The sequence below is a fragment of the Vicugna pacos genome, chromosome 3 (genome assembly GCF_048564905.1).
Source record: "Vicugna pacos chromosome 3, VicPac4, whole genome shotgun sequence".
Lineage (NCBI taxonomy): Eukaryota > Metazoa > Chordata > Mammalia > Artiodactyla > Camelidae > Vicugna > Vicugna pacos.
Window position 1 is genome coordinate 23,675,813 of NC_132989.1, and position 23,067 is coordinate 23,698,879.

General features: G+C 48.4%; 1 protein-coding gene across 2 annotated transcripts in view; it reads left to right on the forward strand.

Moving 5' to 3' along the window:
- SIL1 (SIL1 nucleotide exchange factor) overlaps positions 1-15,813 on the forward strand; it is a 206,050-nt gene extending 190,237 nt beyond the window's left edge. For both annotated transcript variants that reach the window (XM_072956839.1, XM_072956834.1), the window contains 3 exons: positions 10,824-10,920; positions 11,383-11,547; positions 15,297-15,813. In XM_072956839.1, the coding sequence (XP_072812940.1) occupies positions 10,824-10,920; positions 11,383-11,547; positions 15,297-15,653 (619 nt within the window). In that variant the 3' untranslated portion in view covers positions 15,654-15,813. The remainder of the gene's footprint in view (positions 1-10,823; positions 10,921-11,382; positions 11,548-15,296) is intronic.
- The last annotated feature ends 7,254 nt before the right edge of the window (positions 15,814-23,067 follow it).

A 23,067-nucleotide genomic window follows, 5' to 3' on the forward strand; every position in this document is an offset into this window, starting at 1 on the left:
GGGGATAGTTACACCACCAACTGATATAGATGACCTAAACTGACACCCTCTCTGTGTTCTCTAATAAACCTGGTAAATCTCACTGTGAAAACTCTCCCATATGTTTTAGCCTACATTTTCTTCTGCTTAATCTTGTTGATCCTACCTTGCTTCCCTCAAACTGCCTGAGACAATTACTAGGAGACATTTATTGAATAATTATAGGCCACAGATAATTTCTCTTTAGCCCTCTCTTCCGTGTTCCCCACCCTGTGGTCTCCCTTTAGCCAGTTCTAATTAGCTTCTTTGATCCTTCCTCTCTGTCTCGCCCTCTAGCTTGTTAATTATATTTCTCCCCTATGCATTCTTCCTGTACTGACTTTGTCAGTCTAGCCAGAGGAGCTGAGAATGAGAACCTAGGGCTGCTCAGTGGGAGATAGTACATTCTTCTTTGTCCTCTCCCGGTAGCCCCTCCCACTTTTGAAAAGCCTGAAAACCCAGGCACTCTGCCTTTCTTGGCAGAAAAGTAAAAATAGTAATTCTCATTAAATAGTATAATATATTTTGATATAACAACTATTATTGGAATGCTTGGTATTTGCCAGCAAGTGTGCTAATCTTTTTATGTATTTCATTTTATCCCCACAACAATCTCATGAGATAAATATTATTATTATTAATCCTCACTTTACAGATGAAGAAACTGAGGTCCAAAGAAATTAAGTAACATGTCACAGTCACACAGCTTGAAAATGCTGGAACTAGGACTTGAACTCAGGTCTCTCTGACTCCAGAGCAGTTCTTACTCAGTAGTTTGCTTACCGAGTTAGGGCTCTTTGGTAAAACAGAGTTCCAGATCACTGGCTCTTAACCCACCGAAAAACAAACATATTAACCTTGGGATAAGATGTCAGCTATCTACCCTCACTGTAAAAGAGGCTTTTTGAACTGAGATTATAAAACTTGGTGCAGAAGCAAGTTGGTGTGGTGCTATGGGTCTTTACGTATCTGAGCAGCTGAAAATCTCTTTCTGCAAAAACCAAGACTCTAGTATTATTGACTTGCTTCAATTCTTAACTCACTTTTCTGACAGTTTTATCTCTCAGAAGAATAGAGAAAGGGGCCTCACTGAAACTAAATTCTGAGCATCAAGAAGGATTTGTTTGGTAAAGTGAAAGTGTTGGGAACCTTAATAGAAAGTGACCATGTTTGGAGAAGCCAAGAGAAATGCAGAGTTTGGGGATAAGCAGATTGTAGAAGGTCCAGGAAAAAGGATGTAATATTTGGGGGAGAGCTTTGAAAGGAATGATGACTTATAGTCTGAACAATGAAATGTGCTAAATACTGTCACAAGTGATTACTGTAAGAGTCAGAGAGGAGACACCTAAACAGACCAGCATGGCCACATGGGGAGCAGTTAGAGTTGAGCTTTTGTCTAAGAGATGATAAAGGAGCCTATAACTAAGAACAAATAGAGAATAAGGGTATATTCCTCTGAGAACACTGTCTGGAGTACCCAGGTGGGTGGGACCTGGGATGCTAAGAACAGGGGACCTGCCTGGGTAGTTAATGTTCACAGTCAGAGGAATGGCAGGGAAGGCGCTGGGCCACCTGCTTCAGTCAGATGATTCAGTGTGGCAGATGACAGAAAGGGCGTCACCGTCCTCTCTTCTCTTTCTGTTTTGCCTCTAACCTTTAAGGGAGGGTGGCCTTCCTGAGAGAAAGAGTATAACAAACATGATTAAGAAGAATATGAGCCCAAGAGTGTGAGGAAGGAGGAAAGAGCTAACAGCTTCTTCAAATTACTTAGGGTCTGAAAAATCAAATGAAAACCTAAGGACATTATCATGAGACCTATATTTGTGTGACTCTTGAAGCATCATTGAGAAAGGAGCAAGGAGACGGGATAGTAACTGTTTTGGTTTTCAGATTAACAGGCCAAGTTTTTGAGGATTTATTGATGAACATTTCTAAAGATAAGAATTGATCTTTGGGAGCTAGTGTGGGTTCCATGAAAATAGACTAGCTTAAAGCTTAATCCCTTCCTCCCTCTTGCCCTTCTTTCTACAGAATACTTGATGGCTTTTTAAAAGTGAATACACTCATGTAACTACCACCTGAGTCAAGAAATAGAACTTTGGTCAGCACCCTAGAACTCTCATGCTCCTTCCCAATTCTAATTTCTTTTTTCAGAAAGATTTGTCGACCTGGGAGATTAGACCAATGTTACAGACACAGAGGGAATCTGCATTTCAAAAGCACTTGTCAGAATCTCATGATGATCTAATAGATCAGGTAGAGAAATAGATGATAAAGACATGTGGATTTGTACCTACTTGAACAGTCAGACTTAATAATGTTTGTTTATAAATGGTTAAGTGTCAACAGAGCGTTCACGTAGTGATGTGCCAAAGAGCTCATGTCAGACTCTGTCCTGTCCAGCCTGCATTCAGGTTCTTATGTGAGGACATGAGAGTGATGACATAGACTAGGAAGGCATAACCAACATGCTGGATACATGACAGAATGAGGGTGCAAAAGAATAGTGACAGGCTAGGATGAAGGGCCCAGGTAGCAAAGCGACATTTTTTTTTTAAATTGAGTTATATAGTCAGTTTACAATGTTGTATCAATTTTTGGTGTACAACACAATGCTTCAGTCATGCATGATTATACATATATTCATTTTCATATTCTAAAATGACATTTAAAATTTTGTTGTTAGTAAATTTTTAGTTTTATAAATAACTCATATTCGTTGTTTAAAAATATAAGTCTTACCACCCAAAAGCAGATACGATGTGTCAAGCCACCCATACCATTTTTAACTTGCTTTTTTCCTTCTGTACCTGTATTCAGGGCCATGTTGGGGGACCCTTGGCTCATCAGAGGATCATGTGAACAGCCTCCAGGCATTTGACCCTAGGCAGGCCCAGTGTAAGTCAGTTTTCTGACACCACTGCCAAAAACCTAGCTGTGCCTCAGGCATTAGGAGCAGATGACCCTGGTGCAGAGTGGCTGGGCCCACTGGACTCTGAAGGGTTCATTGGCCAAGATGGAGCCCTGTGGGTAAGGTGTGGGTACTTGGAGAAGAGTTTCATAGAGCATTGTCAGGACAGCAAAGGATTTCAAGAGTCACATGAAGAATGACTGCAGGATCCCATCACAGTAGGTTTGTGAGAGGGGAGGTTTCTCTGAGCAGTTGGCTGCTCTTAAGGTTCAAAAGGGCTTATTTGTCAGGGTAGGTTCAGGTGACTCTCTCTACTTAGAGAGGGCAGACTTGCAACTGAAAGCAGATTTTGGCTCAGTAAGGGAAGACATTTTTCTAGCAATTGGAAAAACTTAAAACTAGCATAAGGCTGCCATATTTGATGGTGAGCTCCCTCCTGCTGTAATCTTCAGCTGGGCAGCCAGTTATCAGAGGTGTTGTACTGGATAAAAGGTTGGGCATTGGGTCTAGTTGTCCCAAATGCTGGTGCTCACATCAATGCCAGGCCTACTGGTAAGGCTCATATGAGACATTTATGAAAATCAGGTTTTTGAGCCCTGTCTTCTGAAATTGTGATTCAGTATGTGTAGGGTGAGGGTTAGACTCTGTTAGAATTTTCAGAAAGTGCCCAAAGTGCCCCTTGGAGAAATGGCTGATTCCACAGCAGGTGCAGGAAGAGTACTGTTATCTTGTGCAAGAATATCTTGTGCCAAAAAGTAAGAATGTCCTCACAGAATGATGGAAATGTGTCAAAAAGATACAGAAGGCAGTATGAAAAGGCTGTTTTCGGATTAAATCGGGTATAATTTAAATAATGATAGAAATGGATTATAACCCAATGATTAAATAAGAATTCATCCTGATACAAATGAATGAATGAATGAGTGAGGAAGAAGGAAAACCTCTTTTTCAGATAGAGTGCCAATAAATATAGATAGAAGCAGTGATGGAGTTTGAATATCATCATTTAACAGACATCATTGTATTAATTATTTTAATTAAGAATTATTGATGAATGACGAAACTAATGGGTGTAAATTTGATGAGGACCAGGCTGTCTTCATATCTCAAAGTGTCTCCCTTCAAAATATTTATTAGTTTCAAAGAGACAAAGAGTGTCTTTATAAGTGGAGAAATCTGGCAAATACCACTATGATCAAGTAAAGTGAACACAACCATTTGTGAGCCTCAGTGACATCACATGCCTCCTGATACGATTCACTGAGAAAGTTACAACATAGCTTTTGTGGCACTTACAGCAACATTCACTACCTCAATCTAATCAGGGGAAAATGTCAGAAAAATTTCGGCTGAGGGACATTCTACAACTGGCCTGTGCTCTTCAAAACTGTCAATGTCGTGAATGACAAAGAAAGGCTAAGGAAAGACATGTCAAGATTAAAGGAGATTTTAGAGACATGTTCCTAAATTCATCATAAGTCCTGATTGGCCCTTGGATCAAAATTATTTTCCTAAAAAGGATATTATTGGGACAGTTGGCAAAAATCTGAGTATCTCCACATCATGTATCAATGTTAATTTCCTGATTTTGATAATTGTACTGTGGTTATTATGATCTTGGGAAATACACATTAGATACATTTAGGGGTGAAAGGGCATCAGATCTGCAACTTACTTTCAAATGTTCCAGGAAAAGAAAGTGTAAATATATAGAGAAAAAATGAAAAAGCAAATGTAGTAAAATTCTAACGTTGGTGACTCTTTATGGAAGTCCTTTTTTGTGTGACTTTTCTTTACTTTTTTTTTCTGTGTAGTTTTCTTTAAATTTTTAAGTGCCCAGTCTGAAATGATTTAAGGGGAGAAATGCCCCCATGTGACTGTGCTGCAGAGCGATGTTTAAGAGCTGCCATATGTCAAGTAGATTCTTCAGTGCCTCTTCCTCTTTCTCTCTCCAGAGGTGGGCAGATTATCACATCGTGTGTGTGTGTGTGTGTGTGTGTCTGTCTGTCTGTCTGTCTGTCTGTCTGGAAAAGGTCCTAGAGATACTGTTGTGAGCATTATCATTGTGAACTGTGGGCGCCCCATATTTGCTTATGTGACTGGCATCTGGTTGGGGACTGTATTTGAATGAGTCCAGTGATACTCCTTCTGAGTGTCCATGTGGAGCTTCTGAGGGCCCAGTGTGGTTCCCACCACACTTAGGTGGTGCAAGGCTCGTTACAGGCTTGATGTTTTGTTTCTCCTGGGGACTTCACTTTCATGTGGAAGAGTTGTACGCAGCGTTTTTTTTTTTTTTTTTTTTTGGTGATCCTATTCTGTTTCTGTTTAAGTTGGTAATTATCCATGTCTTGATTGATTAATTGATTCCTTAACCCCTAGATGGCAGGCTAGATCCCTAATGAACCTACCTGGTTCAGGAGTACACATCCTACAAACCCTTGTGTTTCACTGGTGATCAAGGCCACACACGAGGGCCCAGACAAGGTGAGGCCATCAGAGAAGGAATCTTTCTCTCTGGGCAAGAAGGTGAGCACACACATCATCAGGCAGGATCACAGATGATTAAGCCTGACCCTTGAGGTGTGCCCCTTTTCCGCCTGCACAGTATCTTCTCAGGGAGTGTTTCAGAGCAATGGCAGGTTTTTCCCTCTGTTATTAAGAGAATGGAAAGAAATAATAATTTCCTGCTTAGAAATATTGTAAGGACTCATGATAGCGTGTTCAGCAGTTTACCTGAAGTCTAGGTGCCTGAAGTCTAGGTTTGGACTGGGACTCTGGGTGACACAGGCTGTGTGCCAGGGGTTTCACCTTAGTATTTCCTCAGCGCCCATCAAACCAGTCAACCTAATCCTTATTTTCCATCCTGAAGCTCTGCCTTTTCTAGTTTTTCTCCTTTTCCACTGATCCAAACTCCCTTTTCAGCCCTTGTTCTAATTCATGCGTGAGCAGGATTTCTGTGCATTTCCTCTTTCTCTGCCCCTCCCCTGGTGCCAGCAGTGCCTGCTTCATGGACCCGTACATCGCAGAGGACCCTCACTGAAAAGGGCCTGTGCTCAAGTTAATGCTCTGCCCTCACCATCTTGAAATTCCTAGTAGTTTGGACAAGGACCCCACATTTCTATAAACATTATGTAGCCAGTCCTGAGTGCCAGGGAAGGAGGAAGGCAGCTCCTGAGTCTGAAGTGGGCAGCAGTCTCATGAGCCTCCTGGCCAGGCTTGGCTGTGCACCCTGAGATCAGCTCCACCACTTCCTCACTGCCCCCTAGACTCTTGTTCAGCTTGGTTAGCTAAAATATGACCTCTCACCTTTGGCATATTGCCCACGTCGGTCACCCTGACCCAGAGTATTTGATTTCTGCAAATGCAATCACTTCCATTTCTGCAGTGCCCCTGCCTGCCCCCGCCTCCAAGATTTACAGAGTAGCAGCTGCTGCTGTCCCTCTGCACACAGACAGCTGACTCGCCTGCTGATTGTGAACATCCCAGTAATCCAAGTGCTAATGGTATTTATTCAGTCCAACTGGCTTAGCCGTGAACAAGGTTTATTCTCATTTATCTCATCGGAGACTAGCTGCGTCCTTAATACCCTTCTGTTGACTTTGAGCACACCAGCGCCACTGATGTCACTGAAAGGCATGCCAGGCCTCTGCTCTTTTAACTCACTCAAATCCCCAATTGTCAGGGCACCCACCTGCCACCCAGCAAGAAAGCCCCACCCCCATCACCAGGCTTGGGCTGCAGCTCTGGTCCTGTGTCTGTAGTCTAGGAGGGGGATGAGGCCAGTGTACATGTGCCTGGGGCATCTGGGCTGAATATGGTCTGGTCTCTTTGTGTAGCAAACCCACTGTAATTAGAATCTTTCAATCACAATGCATTGGCTGGCATTTTGGTATTCATTAGCTATTCTATCTTTAACACAAGGTAGTTTTAGCTCTGCCTCCCAGTGAGGAAACTGAAGTGAAGGGACTTGCCCAAGGTCATCGGCCATAGTTGACAGGATTCTCACCGTAGGTGCTCCAGACCCTGGTCCTTGCACATTCCCTATTGCTCTGAGCTGTTTGGAGCATTTCCTCCCCCAAAGCATGCAGCACTGAGCATTCAAAGCCCAAGGCTGAGCTGCCTGGGGAGAAAGAGATTATGCCCTCCAGGACAGGTTGCTCAGTAAATTCCCTTCTCTTCTGTCCCTGCCTGGATGGACTCAGTGCCATCTGGAAGTGCTAGCCAGGTCTTTCCCACTCTCCTCCTCCTCCTTTTCTCAGCCACTTGACTGGGCATCACTAAAAGGCTGTTTTCAGAAGGGTATTGTGTGGAACCTCTGAGGGTCCCTGGAGCTAGTGAAGCCCTGAAGGCTCAGGTAAGGCTCAGAATTACGTGGGTTCCCTCACTCTAGCTAGTTAGGAGGAAAGGTTGCTTAGGGTATAGGCCCAGGGCTACTGATGTCGCACTTGGCCACATTCAACCACTTGACCACTTTTGACCCATGGTCCTGCTCTACTTACCCAGGTCCTTCAGGGCTCTACTACAGGTGAAAAGGTAGATTTATTGCCTTATGAAAATGATTTTGGCAAGTGGCAGAAGCCACCTGGCTTTATCTTTCTCTATCTGGTTTACTTCTCTTGTGTTAAAGCTATTCTCTCCTACTCTAAATGGGCTTCTTTCCTTGGGGGTAGGGTGGGATGGGTGAGAATGGGATGGGACCTGGCTACAGCATGGCTGTAGGTGCTGCTGGCTTATAGCAGCCTACCTTATGGAAAAGAGAACTTCTGTCTGTCTTGACTCCAGTGTAAAAGACTGAGGGCTCTGATTGCCCAGTCCTGGGTGACCACTGAGGCCATGGTGATGGGGAGCTATGATGAGGCAGCACTGGGCCACAGGCCCTCCCTTGTGTTCTGTGGGATTGGGACCCACCCCGTCAGGACCACAAGGAGTGGGAGAGGCAGCAGAGGAGAAGGGTGTCTGCCAGGTGAGGAAGAAGGGATCCTGGGCAGATAATGGACACACATCACATAGCAGCACCAGCCTGACCTGGGAGTGGTGGGCTATGCCTGGCTCAGAGTGTCCCCCCCGCTCATCTCCTACCCTTCTTGGGGTCACTGTCCTGAGGAAGGCTGTCTTCCTGGGTCTCCCCTGGTGTCTGTGTGCGCTGGATGCACTTGTTTTATGGACTGAGGTGGGAGGAGCAGGAGCAGGTTCCGCTTGCTAGGCAGCATCTGGGTCCTGTGTCACCCCTTCTCAGTCCCTGCCAGCAGACCTCTTGACCTGCCCTGGTGTCAGGTGTCATCTGCACTTCTCAGCCCCATTTTCCATGACTCTTCAGGGCCGCCTTCCACTGAATGATCTCCTAGCCTTTCTGTACACGCTCCTGCTGTTCCCTGAGCACATGCTGTCTTCCTCACCTGTTAATCCCAGCCTCCTGCAGTCTCTCCTCTCCCAGGCAGCCCTCCTGGCTCTTCCAGACCAGACTCTCCTATTCTTTCTTTGAACCCACACAGACCTTAGGTTCAGAGTCACCTGATCTGGCCTAAAGTAACATAGTCATTCATTCATTCACTCTGAAACCTCTAAGTGGAATATGATGGTGTGGTGTCTCTCATACATGTGGAGCCTGGCTTGTTCAGTGTTGTTGCATGGCAGAGAACATGCTTAGTGTCCCCAAGGATCTGTCCTACATGTGGGGCTTCTCTGAGGACTGCCTGGCAGTGCCTCTAGATCCTTGCTGGGGCAGAGTGCTGTCTGGCCCTCTCTAACCCACATCAGGTCTCCTGTGACACAAGTACCAGGGAAGCCTTATCTCTTCTTGGCTTTTGGCATCTTTTGTTTATTCTCATTGACTTATTCTTTCTCTGAAGGACCCTTGCCTACACAGTGTGTGTCCTCCCCTTTTGCCCCAGGTAGTTTCTTGTCTGTACTTTGATTTCTTTAGGGATTTGAGTCTTCTCTCCCCTTCTACCAGGTGAGACCTGGATGGGCAAAGTCCTAGTCTTTGCATATGTCTCGCCCCTCCCCCAGCACTGCCTCATGTTGGTGACAGGGCTGCTGCTCTGCTCTAGAACTGCTCAGGCTGGGTCTCCTTGGAGGCCCCTCGTTTCCTGTCTGATCTTGTCTTCTGGGCCTGGTCAGGTGATTCTCATCTCTGGGTCTTGTTCTCAGCAGATCTTAGACTAGGACGAAGCTTCAGGTGCTGTCTTTGGAGGGCGTGTCTTTGCTGTTCTGAGGGCCTCTGGGATGGGCTCCCCGATGCTGCTCCCTGAGGCTGATACGATGCTGGACCTCGCAGTCCCCCTTCCTTGGGAGGCAGCATTTGACATTTGTGTGAATTTCTCAGCGTGCTCGTCTTCTTTTCCTAGACCCTGCCTGTTGCGGGTGAGTGTTCCTCAGGCACATGATGGCAGAGACAGCCCTAATTAGCTCACGCTTTGATGGAGCAGCTGCCTTTCTTTAGTTGGGGGAACGGGGGGCAGGGGAGAGGCTCAGCTCCCAGGCCCCCTACATCAGCGCCCACCTGCCTGTTCTGGAGAGGAGCTGTCAGCCTGCTTCCCCAGGGACCCCAGCCCATCTCCAGGCTGCTCCTCAGACACAAGTGGAATTGCAGTAGGACAGGCTGGCACACACCCTGCACGTCCTTTCTGCCGAGAGGATGCAGAGGGACACAGGTGCCTCCCATTTTACAGTAGGAAAACTGGATCTGTGTCTAAGTCTGCTTTGAACCTTGAAGCTGATGCCTGGTAGGAGAGGATGGACCACTGAGGACTCACTTGGGCCCCATTTCCATACCAACTGGTCAGCTCTTAGGGAGTGCCTGCTGTGCTGTGGGCCAGGCCCTCTCTTGTGAGCAGCAGTGTGCACTCTGATTACCTGCTTCCCCTTTCCTGGGTTTCCAACCGAGTCGACTCTCTCTGTTTTGTCTGTAGTCTGCCTCACTCTCCAGGATACTGTGAGGCCCCCCAGGGTTCAGGGGTAGGAGGAACAGGTGCTTCTGGGGTCTCCCAGGGTGCTTTTTGGTGGTTGTGCTGAGATAGGGCAGCCAGAGGCAGGTATAGACATGGTGCCCTTTGTGTGCTTGCTGTCTGGGTGCGCGTGACAGCCACCATCTGACCTCTGGCCTGGCCCCTCCCCTTGCTGCTGGTCTCAGGCTTTTTACATTCCCACCAACTTTCTTTTCTGAGGCCTCATAAGCTGCTGCTGAGAGAATCTTGACCTTTCTCAAGGGCCTAACTATACGGGTCCCTGTGCTTGGCACTTGCTCCTTAATTGATGACCAATCTGATCTTAGAAAGTAAGATCATATCACCATGTCCACCATCTGGTGCTCAGCCCTAGAGGAGGTCTCACCCTCCAGGCCCCCATCCTTTCATCCAGGACGGCTGTGCCTGAAATGTTCGACTGAAGCTCCTGAGCTTTCTCCAGCCCAGAATCAGGAATGGAGTTTCAGAGGCAGCTCTGGGTTTTGAGTATTTCCATGTTGCTCGTTGTTGGTTGGTACAGTCATGGTTGTACACGTGTGTTTATTTGCACATTCCCTATTGTCCAGGGCCCTACGACATGGCAGGCTCTGTGCTGAGCTCTGAGACACAGGGACAATCACAGTAGCTATTGTCTTGGAGTGGAGAGTCCAGCAGGAAGGCAGCTGGGTTGGTCCTGTTTTAGGATCTACTCAGGGATTCAGAGGCTCCCTGGATCTTGTTCTTTCTTCCTGCCTTCCTCCCACAAGCGTTTACTCTGTGATGTCTTTGTGCACCACCCAGGATGGCAGAGAGAGAGGAAGGGGTCCCTGGCCCTGTGCTCGAGGAGCTCCATATCCCAAGGGGACCAGACCCCTACCTAACCTGGGTTGGTCACAGGCATGTGCCCCCAAGTAGGTGCGAAGTCATACTTTCCTGTGTGTTTCCCCCAGCAACCCAAAGGTCCAAGTGGAGGCCATTGAGGGGGGAGCCCTGCAGAAGTTGCTGGTCATCCTGGCCACGGAGCAGCCCCTCACTGCAAAGAAGAAGGTACGTTTCTCTTCCCTTTTTCGTACCCAGACCCCGGCACCTCTGTGGACCCTAAAAGGCAAGGGTCCCTTTCCAGGCTGTGTACATCATTCTTGGGGGCCTGACTGGTCATCTTCTAGGTGGCATAGGGCAGATGTCTCCATCCCCTAAAGCAGCACTACAGCATGCTGAGGCATCTGGAGGCCTGGGTTCAACCCATGGTGCAGTCTCAGCTCCAACACCCTGGCTTCCTGCCCTGGGCCTCTGTTTGTCCACTGGGTAATGTTGGAGGTGTCTGATGTCTCTCCTTGCTCTCACAGATCTGGGTCCTGGGGTATAGCTATACCTGAGGGTGGTAGGTGGGGCCAGGAAGAATGGGGGCTGGGCTGGGGAAATTGGGGCGCCTCTGGCTGCCTTTTCCTGGCCTTGGGGCAGGGCCAGATCTGTATGGCCCCTCACCCTTCTGGATCTCTGCCTCCCCAGGTCCTGTTTGCACTGTGCTCCCTACTACGACACTTCCCGTATGCCCAGCAGCAGTTCCTGAAGCTGGGGGGGCTGCACGTTTTGAGAAGTCTGGTCCAGGAGAAAGGCATGGAGGTGCTGGCCGTGCGTGTGGTTACCTTGCTCTATGACCTGGTCACTGAGAAGGTGAGTGCCTAGGCCTGCCCTGCCTCCCTGAACTTTGCTTTATGTTTGCTTCTGGCCATTTGATCCTTCCCGTCCCCCATCTCTTCAGTCCATCCCTCTGTCCTCATAGCTGAGTACTCTTGAGCAAACATGCCAGCCCTGAGATGGGCAGACTGGGATGCTGTGGAGCCCAGAATTTCGGAGACATCAGGTCAGATGTCCTTTGGGAAGTGACTACTGAGCTAAAACCTGAGGGCTGATGAGCAGGAGGGGAGTAGAGAGTGCTGGCAGTGAGCAGGGTCAAGTATGCACGCACATGGGTCAGTCTGATGAGGGGTCACCATGACTGAAGGCCAGAAATAGCCAAGATCAGCCCTTCGTAGAATGAAGGGTCACTTGGCTGAAGCATAGGGTCGGGGTGCCAAGATACAGGTGGGATGGATTGGCTGTACCTGGAAGCCGTCAGAGCAGCCAGGAGACAGAGGAGGCAGAGGCTGGAATGATGCTGAATCTTAAGATTCTAGAAACCTGGAGGTGCCTCCTCTGGGAGCTTTGGCTCTGGGCGGACACTCAGAATGGCTGCCCTCAAGGGCCCAAGGGACCCCAGGGCTTGCCGCCTGGGAGAAGACTTGCTACACAGCTCACTTTGGTCTTTGTGAGCCTGAAGTGACTTAATTAAGGAGAGGGTAAAACCATCCAGGCCTGATTCTTAATTCAGCTGCTGCAGAGAGCATTGGCAGGGTTTGCTCAGCTGCCTCTCTGGGGCCACACTCCCTACAGCAGACTGTGGATTAGTGGAGCAGGACTGGGCAGCCACTGCAACCCTGCTGAAGGTTGGGGGCAGAGGGGCCCAGCCCTTCGTCCCTACCCTCTCTGCGCTGCACACCCCTCCCCCAAGCCTCAGGCTGAGGATCAGGGTTGCCTGTCACTGCTTCTGAGTTCAGCTATTTGCTTTTGTGTGTGTGCACTCACTCACTCTGTCTCTCTGTCTCTCTGGCCTGTCTTGTTTCTTAGTCTCTCTCTTCACTTCCCCCTTCTTTCCACCCGCCTTGTTCCACTCCTCCAAGCTGCAGAAACCTGGTTTCTGAGAAGAACAGGCAGTCATGTGCTGCTCACATCCAATTAATAAGGCCTGGGCACAGTTGACATCCTGGGAGTGGGCCAGCGAGCCTGGGGAAGGACGTGTACATTGGCTTGGCATTTCCCAGGAAAAACCCATTACTCTCCTCTGGTGCCTTGCTGCCCCAAGCCCTGGTATAGTGGGGTATAGTGGCTCATACCTGGAGAGCTACCGCTGGCAGTCTTACCAAAGCTGCTCTGAGTCAGCTGGCCCCAGGAGTCTGCCTTTGAGTCTTAGGGGTGCTGTGAAGATCACAGAGGGACTAGTGTCTCTCTGCAAACAGTACAGAGACAGCCATCTTCCTACAGGAGGATGGTGGAGGACTTTTAGTCAGAGGACAGATGGCAACCATACTGTATGCTTGAGGCAGTCAGGGCATCTCTGTCCTTGTGGTTTCTCAGAAAGAATGAAGAACTAGTCCACCCAGGGATGGATCCAGAAATGCCTGAAAGTAGAGGTGTGTCAGGTTGCCAAAGGGGATACCATGGGCCTTGAGGGCATCACTGGTGTGAGGAGGTAGCAACTGAACTTTGGAATGCCCATAGAATGTGGATCTACCTCTCAGATTGTTGGGGTCCTTGGCTCACAGGTATATCCCTTCTGCAGTCTGCCGGAACCCAGGCATTTCTTCCTCTGTCTGTTGGCTCTTGACAGGGCCTCTACTGAGAGACTGTGTTCTGACATCTGGGCTCCTGCAGAGATGGGACACTTGCCTGTGCTCATGAGCCCACATCCTCTTATGCCTCTGTGGAGCTGAATGGCCACAGTGGTGACCTGCCCACTGGTTCCTTCCACAAGTGTTGACTGGGTGTCTGCCCTGCCTGATAATTGTGCCAAGTCCATGGTCCCTTCCCTCCTGGTGTTTTTGGGCAGACATTTATCAGAGAATCTCCTAGAACATGTAGGCTATGGAGGCTTATGATTATGACCTCTTCTGGGGAGTCAGGGGAGGTGCTAAGATCTGAGGGGTGAGTCAGTTTGACTGTGGAGTTGGTATTAGGTGACAGTGTGCCTCGGAGTGGGAGCTGCACCTGCGTAGGCCCTGGGGGTGAGTTAATGTGAATGGTGCCAGAGTGAGGACGTATGTGGGGAGGTGCAGATCCTGCAGAGCCTTGAAGTTCCAGGGAAAGGAGTCATTATTTATCATCAAAAATGCCAAGTTGTGAAGGGTTTGGGGCTGGGTTGCACTGTCTGCAGTTGGGAGACTGGAGGAAGTAGGCTGGGAGCGGGAGGCAGCAGACTGCAGAAGTGCAGTGAGGACTGGGATGTGTTTTGGAGGTGGAGCAGGCAGGACTTGGGAGTAGGTTAGGGAAGGACTACCAGATCCTTCTCAGCCTTTTCTGTCCCAGGATGATGAACCCCTCCCCTCCCCTGCTTCCTCTCCCAGCTCCATGGGCACCAATACCATCAGGTGGTCCACTGTGGTCCCCAGTCTTTTCCTGGGCTTCCCTCTTGTCTTCCCCATCCTCTTCCCCTGCTGGAGTTAGAGCAGTGATTCCTTTCTTCTTGCAGATATATTTAGTACAATCAATGTGGGACATCTCTAACCACTTCCAACCCTCCATCTCTACATAGCCTTCATCCAACATTTGAAATAAGCTGGTAACTTACCAGGTTTCAGGTGTTTCCTTTCCTGCCTCTAGAGCCTGGCAGGATTGGTACCCACTGTAGGCTGCTGGGGCTGGGATTCTGCACTTAACAGACATATGCCATGCATGTGACTTCCTGCCCAAACTTTCCTCAGCTCCCCAGGCCCTCAGCGTAGTGGCCACCCTCTTTGGAGGGACACTGGGCCCCAGCCTGACCCTCATGCCTCATCCACCAGAGCAACCTGCCATTCTTCAAACATGAGGCGGGCCCAGGCCTTTTGTCACAACCTGCTTCTGTGTGTGGACCCTCCACCCCTGTCTTCTTGGACAACTCCCACACGCCCCTCAAGACTCAGGGAAATGCCATCCTCCGTTGTCCCCTGTGTCCTAACTCCTCTGAGGGAGTGGATCAGTATGGTGGTGATGATTCTGACACTGCTGGCACAGCTAACATTTTTTGAGGTGCAGAAGGTATAGTTAATACTTGATGGCAAAGCTCACACTGTTGGTGTGCTCTTGGTGCTGGGCACTGACTGGCTGCATGTTCACTGTCTCATTGAGTCCTCCCAACAGTCCTGAAGGGGTCACATCACTTCCACGTAAGAGGTGATGACGTTGGGTCCCAGGCAGGCTGTGCCAGCCACAGGTCATTCAGCAGTCCATGGTGGAGCAGGAATTTGAATGCAGACTGTCTGCCTCCACCCTACCCTGCTGGACTAAATGCATCCTGCTATGTAGGAATTGTTCAGTTCGTTTTTATTCTCCTGCTAGATCCTGAGCTCCTTGAGGACAGGGACTAGGTCTCCATCTTGGTTTTTCCAAGCACCTGGCACATTGCACAGTTGTTTTTGATGAGTGACAGTTGGGTGGACATTTGGATGGGTTGGGGAGCACATGTGAAGCCATGAATCCAGCTGATTTCTCCCATGAAGGGGATGGAAGAAGAGGGTGCCGACTCGTGGGTCGGCCACGTGCCTTCAAGTCTGAAGGGCAGAGCTAACTGCTATCTGTGTGTTCTTTACCCCTCCCATACCCCTGCCACCTGGCCGTGCGGATGGCAGATGTTTGCTGAGGAGGAGGCTGAGCTGACCCAGGAGACGTCCCCAGAGAAGCTTCAGCAGTATCGCCAGGTGCACCTTCTGCCAGGCCTTCGGGAACAGGGCTGGTGCGAGATCACTGCCCACCTCCTGGCACTGCCAGAGCACGATGCCCGAGAAAAGGTGCTGCAGACGCTGGATGCCCTCCTGGCCACCTGTCGGGACCGCTACCGTCAAGACCCCCAGCTCAGCAGGATGCTGGTCAGCCTGCAGGCTGAGTACCAGGCACTGGCTGCCCTGGAGCTCCAAGATGGCGAGGATGAGGGCTACTTCCGGGAACTCCTGGGCTCTATCAACAGCTTGCTGAAGGAGCTGAGATGAGGCTGACACTTGGACTGGACTGGGATGCTGCTAGTAAGGCTAAAGGGCACCAGCTTGGGTGGGCTTGTGAGGAGATACCAGGCAGGAGGGAGGACTTCCCTACTGGGGTATGGGTATCATCTGGGCAGTGCTGGTTTGGCCATTAAAACGGAGGCATGAAGGCCATTGTCTGTTTCCTCTGTGTGTGCAGACTGTGCACAACCCCGTGGTGATTGTTGGGTCCCCTGATGACGTGCTGGATAGTCTGTCCATGGCATCCAGTAACAGGCCCTGTGGGAAGGGTCTGGGTCCAGGAGTTGGAAAACCCCAGCTTGGAGCCAGCTCTTTACCACCCAGTGGTTCTGTGACTTTGGGAAGTCACTTAACTTCCCTGAACATCTTTTCTCATCTGCCAAAGGGGAATGAGAGAAAATGTACATAAAGCACTGCACCAGTGCCTGGACCTCGTGCTTGTCCCCTCCCTCACCCAGCTATGATGGGAGCTCTGGGGAATCACCTCACTGCCCCCTCTACCCTGTGCCCACATGGTTGCTTTGAGACCACTGGTGGAAGCCTGAGGGCATCTCCACACGCAGGGAATAGGCCTCGCTCTGGGCAAGGAGTGGGAGAGGAGTCATCTCCCTAAAGCTGGTAGTGGGAGCCCAGGCCTGCAGGGCCCACCTGATGGGGCGGAGGTGCCCTTGCCCCTCTCCTGTGTCCCTGCTGAGCTGCGCAGAGCTGGTGAAGGCAGGGGCAGCCGAGCCTGACAAGTCTTGGCCCCCACCCTAGAGAGGCTGAGCGCCAGGCTGGGAGCCTGCTGCAGGTTGCCACGGCAACCACTGCTCTGAGCTTTCCTGATTTGGATTCTGGTGCGTTTGTTTTTCAGCCCTTCCCAGTGCACCAGAGGCTCACTCCTGCTGCTCAAGCAACCCCTCCCAGCCTCTATGTAGAAATCTCCCCATCCTGGCTTTTCTTGTAGAAATCTCAGCTTCACTGAGCTGAGGGGAAACTGAGGCCCACAGAAACCTGGGATAAGTTCATGGCTGCCTCCCCTGCAGTCACTTTGCTCAGCCTCAGGCCCTCTCCTGCCCACCTCGTGCCACAACACATAGGAAGCCTGGGAGAGCTGCTGGCTGCACAGGAGCCTGTTTAGCCAGGGTAGGATTTCTTAGGGCTTGGGCATAGTGGGGATCAGACCCAAAGTCTACAAAGTGCTGGATACCTACTGCCTCACTGCCTTTAAAACCTCTCAATAGCCTTTGAAGTACATTTTACAGATGAGGAAGATATGGCCCAGAGAGCTGCCTGAGGTCACATACCTTGTGAGTAACAGAGCTGGGATTTGCTGGGCTGACCGTGCTGTAGAAAGTTTGTATAGCTCAGAAGAAGATGGTTTTGACTTGACAGGCAGTGAGGGAGCAGGGAGGAGAGACGGTGGAGCAGCTGTTCTATGGCATGGCAGGGCAGGGTCCAAAAAGGAGGTGCTGTGGCCTGGCTAAGGCCAAGGCCAAGAGTCACTTTAAAGATGGTGTCAGGAGACTCTGCAGGTGGATTTCAGAAAGGGAAACAGTGAGGCAGGGTGGGTAGGACTGCCCTGGCACAAGGAAAGAGGGGAGGTTGCAGCTGGAAATGAGTCTGGTCTGGGCCTCTTCCTGGCAGAGGTGAGCACTGAGGCTGTGGGAGCAGGTGCACTGTTAGGGCGAAGGCTGGCAAAAACATAGGGAGCTGTGGAAGGAGGCCTTTGAGAGACCCCTAGGGTAGCATCAGGCCAGGGCTAGGGATCCTGGAGCCCTTGAGGCTTCCATAACCACCAGGGTCGGGTCTGATCTGGGATATGGGAAGGAGTCCCCATGGAAGGAGTGACACTAGAAGAGGCCTGATTGAGGACTCCAGTATCTCTGCTGCCCTTAGGTATGCTGCACAAAATAGCATAGCTGTAAAGCAGAAAGAGACTTTGAACCACCAGTTCTTTCAGGGGTCCCTGGGGCCAAGGAAAGAGCATATCGGGGTTACATAGAGGGGAGCCAGACCATTGCCAGGTTGCTGAACCCACAGCTGGGTGATAGGACTGACTGCTTCTGCCCCTTTCCCCACTTCATATATACACAAACAAGACATCAGGGAGGGTGAAGTTTGGTCTGCAGTCTGTCTCCTCATTGGGCTCATCCAGATTCATCCTGCACCCCTGACTTCCTGGTCCTGGGCCCTTAGCAGACCCTCCTAGGAGACAGGCAGCTGTGTGACCCAGGTCTGAGGCTCAGGCTCAGGCTGCATGGGTGTGGGTTCAGGTTCCACCATGCAATTTATCATTGATTGTTTTCCACAGGTCTAAAAAGAGCCCTTCTCTGCTTCCCCTTTGGGTGGGGAAAGATGTTAAAAAGCTACAACCAGTATCCTTTGTAAGTGAAGAAGTTGGTATTGGAGAGGAGTATCTTGGAGGTAGTGGTAAGAACTTTAGATTTTTCTAAGGTCCCTACCAGAATCCTCAGGGCAGAACTCCTCAACAGAATATTCACAAATCAAATGTAGCAATATATAAAAGAATACATTTATTCTGGGGAAGCAAGACGAGTTCAACGCAGATCACCATGTAAACAGACTAAAGAGGAAAAAGCCACATGGTCATCCCAATAGATGCAGAAAAAAATTTGACAAAATTCAGTATCCATTCTTGATAAAAACTTTCCGTGAATTAGGAATAGAAGGGAACTTCCTTAACCTGAAGGGAATCCACATGAACACCTACAATAGACCTCAAACTTAATGATCAAAGACTGACATCTTTCTTTCTAAGACTGGGAACAAGGCAAGAATGTCCCCTCTCACATCTTATTTTCAGTGTTATCAAGAGTCCTGGACATTGCAGTCAGGCAAGAAAATGAAATAAAAGACATACAGATTGAAAAAGAAGAAATAAAACTGTCTCTAGTGACAGATAACATGATTGTCAATGTAGAAAATCCCATGGAATGTACCAGAAAAAAAACCCTCCTAGACTACCAGTAAGTTTAGCAAATTCATTGGTCAACATACAAAAATCAACTGTATTTCTATATACAATTGGAAATGAAATTTAAAAAACAGTATGATTGACAGTAGCATTGAAACAAATGAAATATGTATAAATCTAACAGAATAATGTGCAGGATTTTTATGCTGAAAACTATAAAACATCTAAATAGACATACTGAGTTCATAGGTTAGAAGACTCAGTATTAAGATATCAGTCCACCCAAAACTGACTTATTGCAATCTCAGCAGGAATTTTTTAGATATCAAGAGTGTGATTTGAATATTTATATGGAAATGCAAAGGAATTGGAATAGCTAAAACAACTTTAAAGAAGAGGAATAAATTTGGAGGACTTACTCAGACTAGCTGATTTAAGGCTTACTACAAAGCTATAGTAATCAAGATGGTGTGGCATTGGTCAAAAAAATAGACACACAGATGAATAAATCACAACAGAGAGTTCAGATATATACCCACACAAATGTAGTCCATTGAGTTGACAAAAGTGCAGAGACATTTCAGTGGAGAAAGAATCATCCTCAAGAAACGATGCAGCAGCAATGGACAGCCGTGTTTAAAAAATGAACCTTGACCCCTATCTGTCATCTTGTACAAATTTAACTCAAAACCAAATATAGACCTAAATGGAAAATTATAACAACTTTTAGAAGAAAATAGAAGAGAAATATTTGTGACCTTTTGTTGGGTAGAGTTCTTAGTTCTAACACCAAAAGCACAATTCATAAAGTTAAAAATTGATAAGTTGAATTACATCATAGTTAAAAACTTGTTCTGTGAAAGACAAAGACAAGCCACAAACAAGGAGAAAATACTTGCAAATTACATATGGGACAAAGGACTTGTATCCAGAATATATAAGGAATCCTCAAAACTCATCAACAAGAAAACAGTCAGCCCAATTAAGAAAAAGGCAAAAAAAAGACGAAGAATTTGAAAAGACATTTCAGCAAAGATGTACAAATGACAGGTAAGTGAAAAGATGCTCAACCTCATTAGTTAGGGAAATGCAAATTAAAACCACAGCAAGGCATGTCTAGACACCTGTTAAAGTGGCTAAAAAAAGGAAAACCTGAACAACCAACCTGACAATACCCCGTGCGGGTGAGGATTCAGAGCAACTGGAATGCTCATTCACTGTGGGAATGCAGATGATGCAGCCGCTGTGGGAAACAGGTTGGTGGTTTCTAATAAAGTTCAACATATACTAATCGTGCAGTATTCCAGTCTCACCCCTAGGCATTTACCCAAGATAAATGAAAATCTTTGTTTACACAAAAACTTGTACTGAAATACTTACATCAGTTTTACTTGTAAAGGAAAAAAAGAAACTAGGAAGAGTTCAAATGTGCCTTCCTTCCCTGGGGGTGGATGGACCAGCATGGTCATCCCTGCACTGCTTCTGCCCACGGTGGGAAGGAATGGCCTGCTGTGTGCATGGCAGACACACACATCTCAGATGCGTTTTCTGAGTGAAAGAAGCTGGATTGAAAAGGCTACAAATTGTTCTCCATTTACAGGACATTCTTCAAAAGGTAGAACTGTAGAGAAAGGGCTTTGCCAGGATTTACGGGATGTTTCCACGACACTGGGGTAGCACAGTGGAATCTTGGGGACGGTGTTGGAACTGTTCTGTGTCTTGATTGTGGTTACACGACTCTTCGCATGTGTTAAAACTCAGAATTGTGCACCAAAAAGTGAATTTTACTCTGATAAATTTACAGCTAAAAATTTTCAAGGTAGTAAATACTCAAAACATATCCTTTCCTAACATTTGACTGTTGCTTGTGCTCCTGAGATGACTTACATTGGTGTTTCTGGTGGTGGAAACAGTAACTGTGCACCCATGTGCATCCCTTCCCACCTCCACCTTCAGGACATCACTTGTGGCTGGAAATCTGATGCGGTGGGAGTATTAACACCATGGAAATTGGGAAATGCTACAAGTTAAGGCTTAATTGTTCTGTGAATTGTGTAGGCATAAGAAAGTAAGAAAAGGTTAATGTTAAACTTAGTGTGTGTCATCTATAGATTGCACAGGAAATTGAGGAAATTGTCTTAGTGTATTTGACAACTATAATCCTGCAAGGAAGTACTCACTGACAAACAAGTGAAATTCCCACATATATTTTTGTTGTTTTACTTTTTTACTCCTTAAGGTAAACCAACATTCACATCAGAACTAGACTCGTTTCTCAATTGCAGCCATAGGTTGGCTATGCTGCGGTTGCAAGATTTCAGCAAAAGTTAGTGAAAGCCTTTGGTGAGAATCAGTAGGCCATGTGGAATTTAAAGGATATTGCATATTTTGTCACTGGTAAACTGTATGCTACATTTCCTTTATAGGAGTAAAATGTATGACAAATGAAGGTATGGGTATATATGCAACCCATCCCAACCCCACCCTGAAAGGCTGGTTGTTGCACATTAACCAGCAAACCACTGGTCTGGAATTAACGTTAGAGAAGAGGACCAAGGTTGGAGGCCTGGACCACGTACCTCAGCATGACAGGTCAAGAGAAAGAGCTGGTAAAGGAGAAGAGGGCTGGGATTCAGTGAAGGGAGGTGGGTGGAAATTTAGAGGTGTGCCAGGGAAAGAGTGGCCACCAGCATCATGCGCTACTGAGAGGAGGGCTGGACAGAGAGGGGAGATTGGAGGCGGGCAGTGGAGACGAGTCTGAACACTCACCTGAGAAGTTCTGTGTAAGGGGAGGGGAGACAGGGACTCAGAAAAAGCTTGCTTTCTCTTTTAACTCTGGGAGCTACCAGAATGTGTTTTGCTTGCTGTTAAGAAAGATCCAGGGGGAAGGAAAACTTGGAGAGGCAGGAAACAGGGGAGAATTAAGGGGCAAAGTCCTTAGTGGGTAAGGATCCAGTGAGAAGTCCAGGGATGGCCTTAACTGAAGCCTGGAGAATTCCCGCATCCTGACAGGCAGAGTCCTGAGGTCCTGTGCAGGGATGCAGAGGAGCAGGAGGGAGTTCTCATCTGCCTGCTTCCTCAGCCTCCTGGGAGGAAGGCTCGGGGCATAGGCCCCTGTGCTTCCCTCTGCAGCTCCACAGGGATGGTCAGAACCTGGGGGCTCTCTAGGGACTGGATCTTGAGGCTGAGAGGCTTGTCAGCTGTAGGACTTGGGTGAGGGGCTCCACCTCTGAGTCAGTTTCCTCAGCTGTAAAGTTTGAGGGGCAGTAACAGGACCGACGCCTCACAGATTGTAAAGATGAAATGGTGAAGGGGGGATGTGGGTAAAGGCCTGACATGGGCTCTGGGTGTGCCTAGCATGTGGCAGCTTCTCTCTTCCTTCAGTGGGGTGGGTGGAGAGAGGGGAAGCTGTGAGGATTAAGGCTGAGAGGTGAGGTGGGGCCTTTGAAATGTCTGCCCAGGAGCTATGGGAGGTTCTGTGGGGGTGGTTAGCAGGGCAGGGGGAGGGCAGCTGCTGTCAGCAAGGAGAGCTGGGCCCTGCCCACCCTGTGTGCAGGTCGTGGTCAGAGTGGGTGTGAGGGGCGGCCAGGCCTAGAATGCCAGGCTGGTGAGGCACCCTCGGGGAGGTACTGGCCAGGATGTGTCACTGAGGGAGGTGACAGAGGGTCACAGCTGCTCTGGCTGAGAAGCAAGAAGCCTCAAGATACGAGGGAAGACAGTCCCCTTAGTGGGGCCAAGGGGCAGGAGCGAATGCTCCCCAAGGACACGGTGCGGTTGAGTCTCCCTTACACTGAACCCAGGCCACACTTCTTTAGATCATGGTCTCTGAGGACGGAGGAGGATCCCAGGCAGCAGCCTGCTTTCTGTTAACAGTATATTCTGATAGATTGGTTTAAAGCACTGAATCATTTGAGTGGTTTAACAACTGTTTCTCAAGCATGCGCAGGGCCCTTTGCTGGGTGATGGGGTGACCAAGATCAACGTTAACTGTTTCCCAAAGGAATGCAGGACAGTCCCTGGAGCAGACGCTGTGACACAACATGCCATGGCCGAGAGGGCAGAGCTGAGGCCTGGTAAGCAGGCACGACTGTGGGCCATTGTTTCCCATTGTGGTGTGAGGGATGATTTTAGGTGGTAAGTTAACAAATATTTACTAACATTGTTATTTTAATGTGTATTAGAAAAAATGTAGCACATCAAATAAGATTTTATAAATACTGCTTAGGAGGAGGCAACACAACATACGTTAGCCTTTTTAAGTACATAATGGTATTAAGGTTGGGATGGCAAAGGTGATGACCAGGGGACATTCAAGAGATGGGCTCATGGGGAGAGCATGGGGGCGTCCCAGGAATTGCCTCCAGGGGGCAGTGTGGGTGCACAGGGCAGGGTCACAGTACCAGACACTGCAGAGGCAGGCGCAGGTCAGTGTTAAGCAGAGGCTGCACTCTAGATGTTTTGGGGAGCTGCTTTTGTCACTAGATG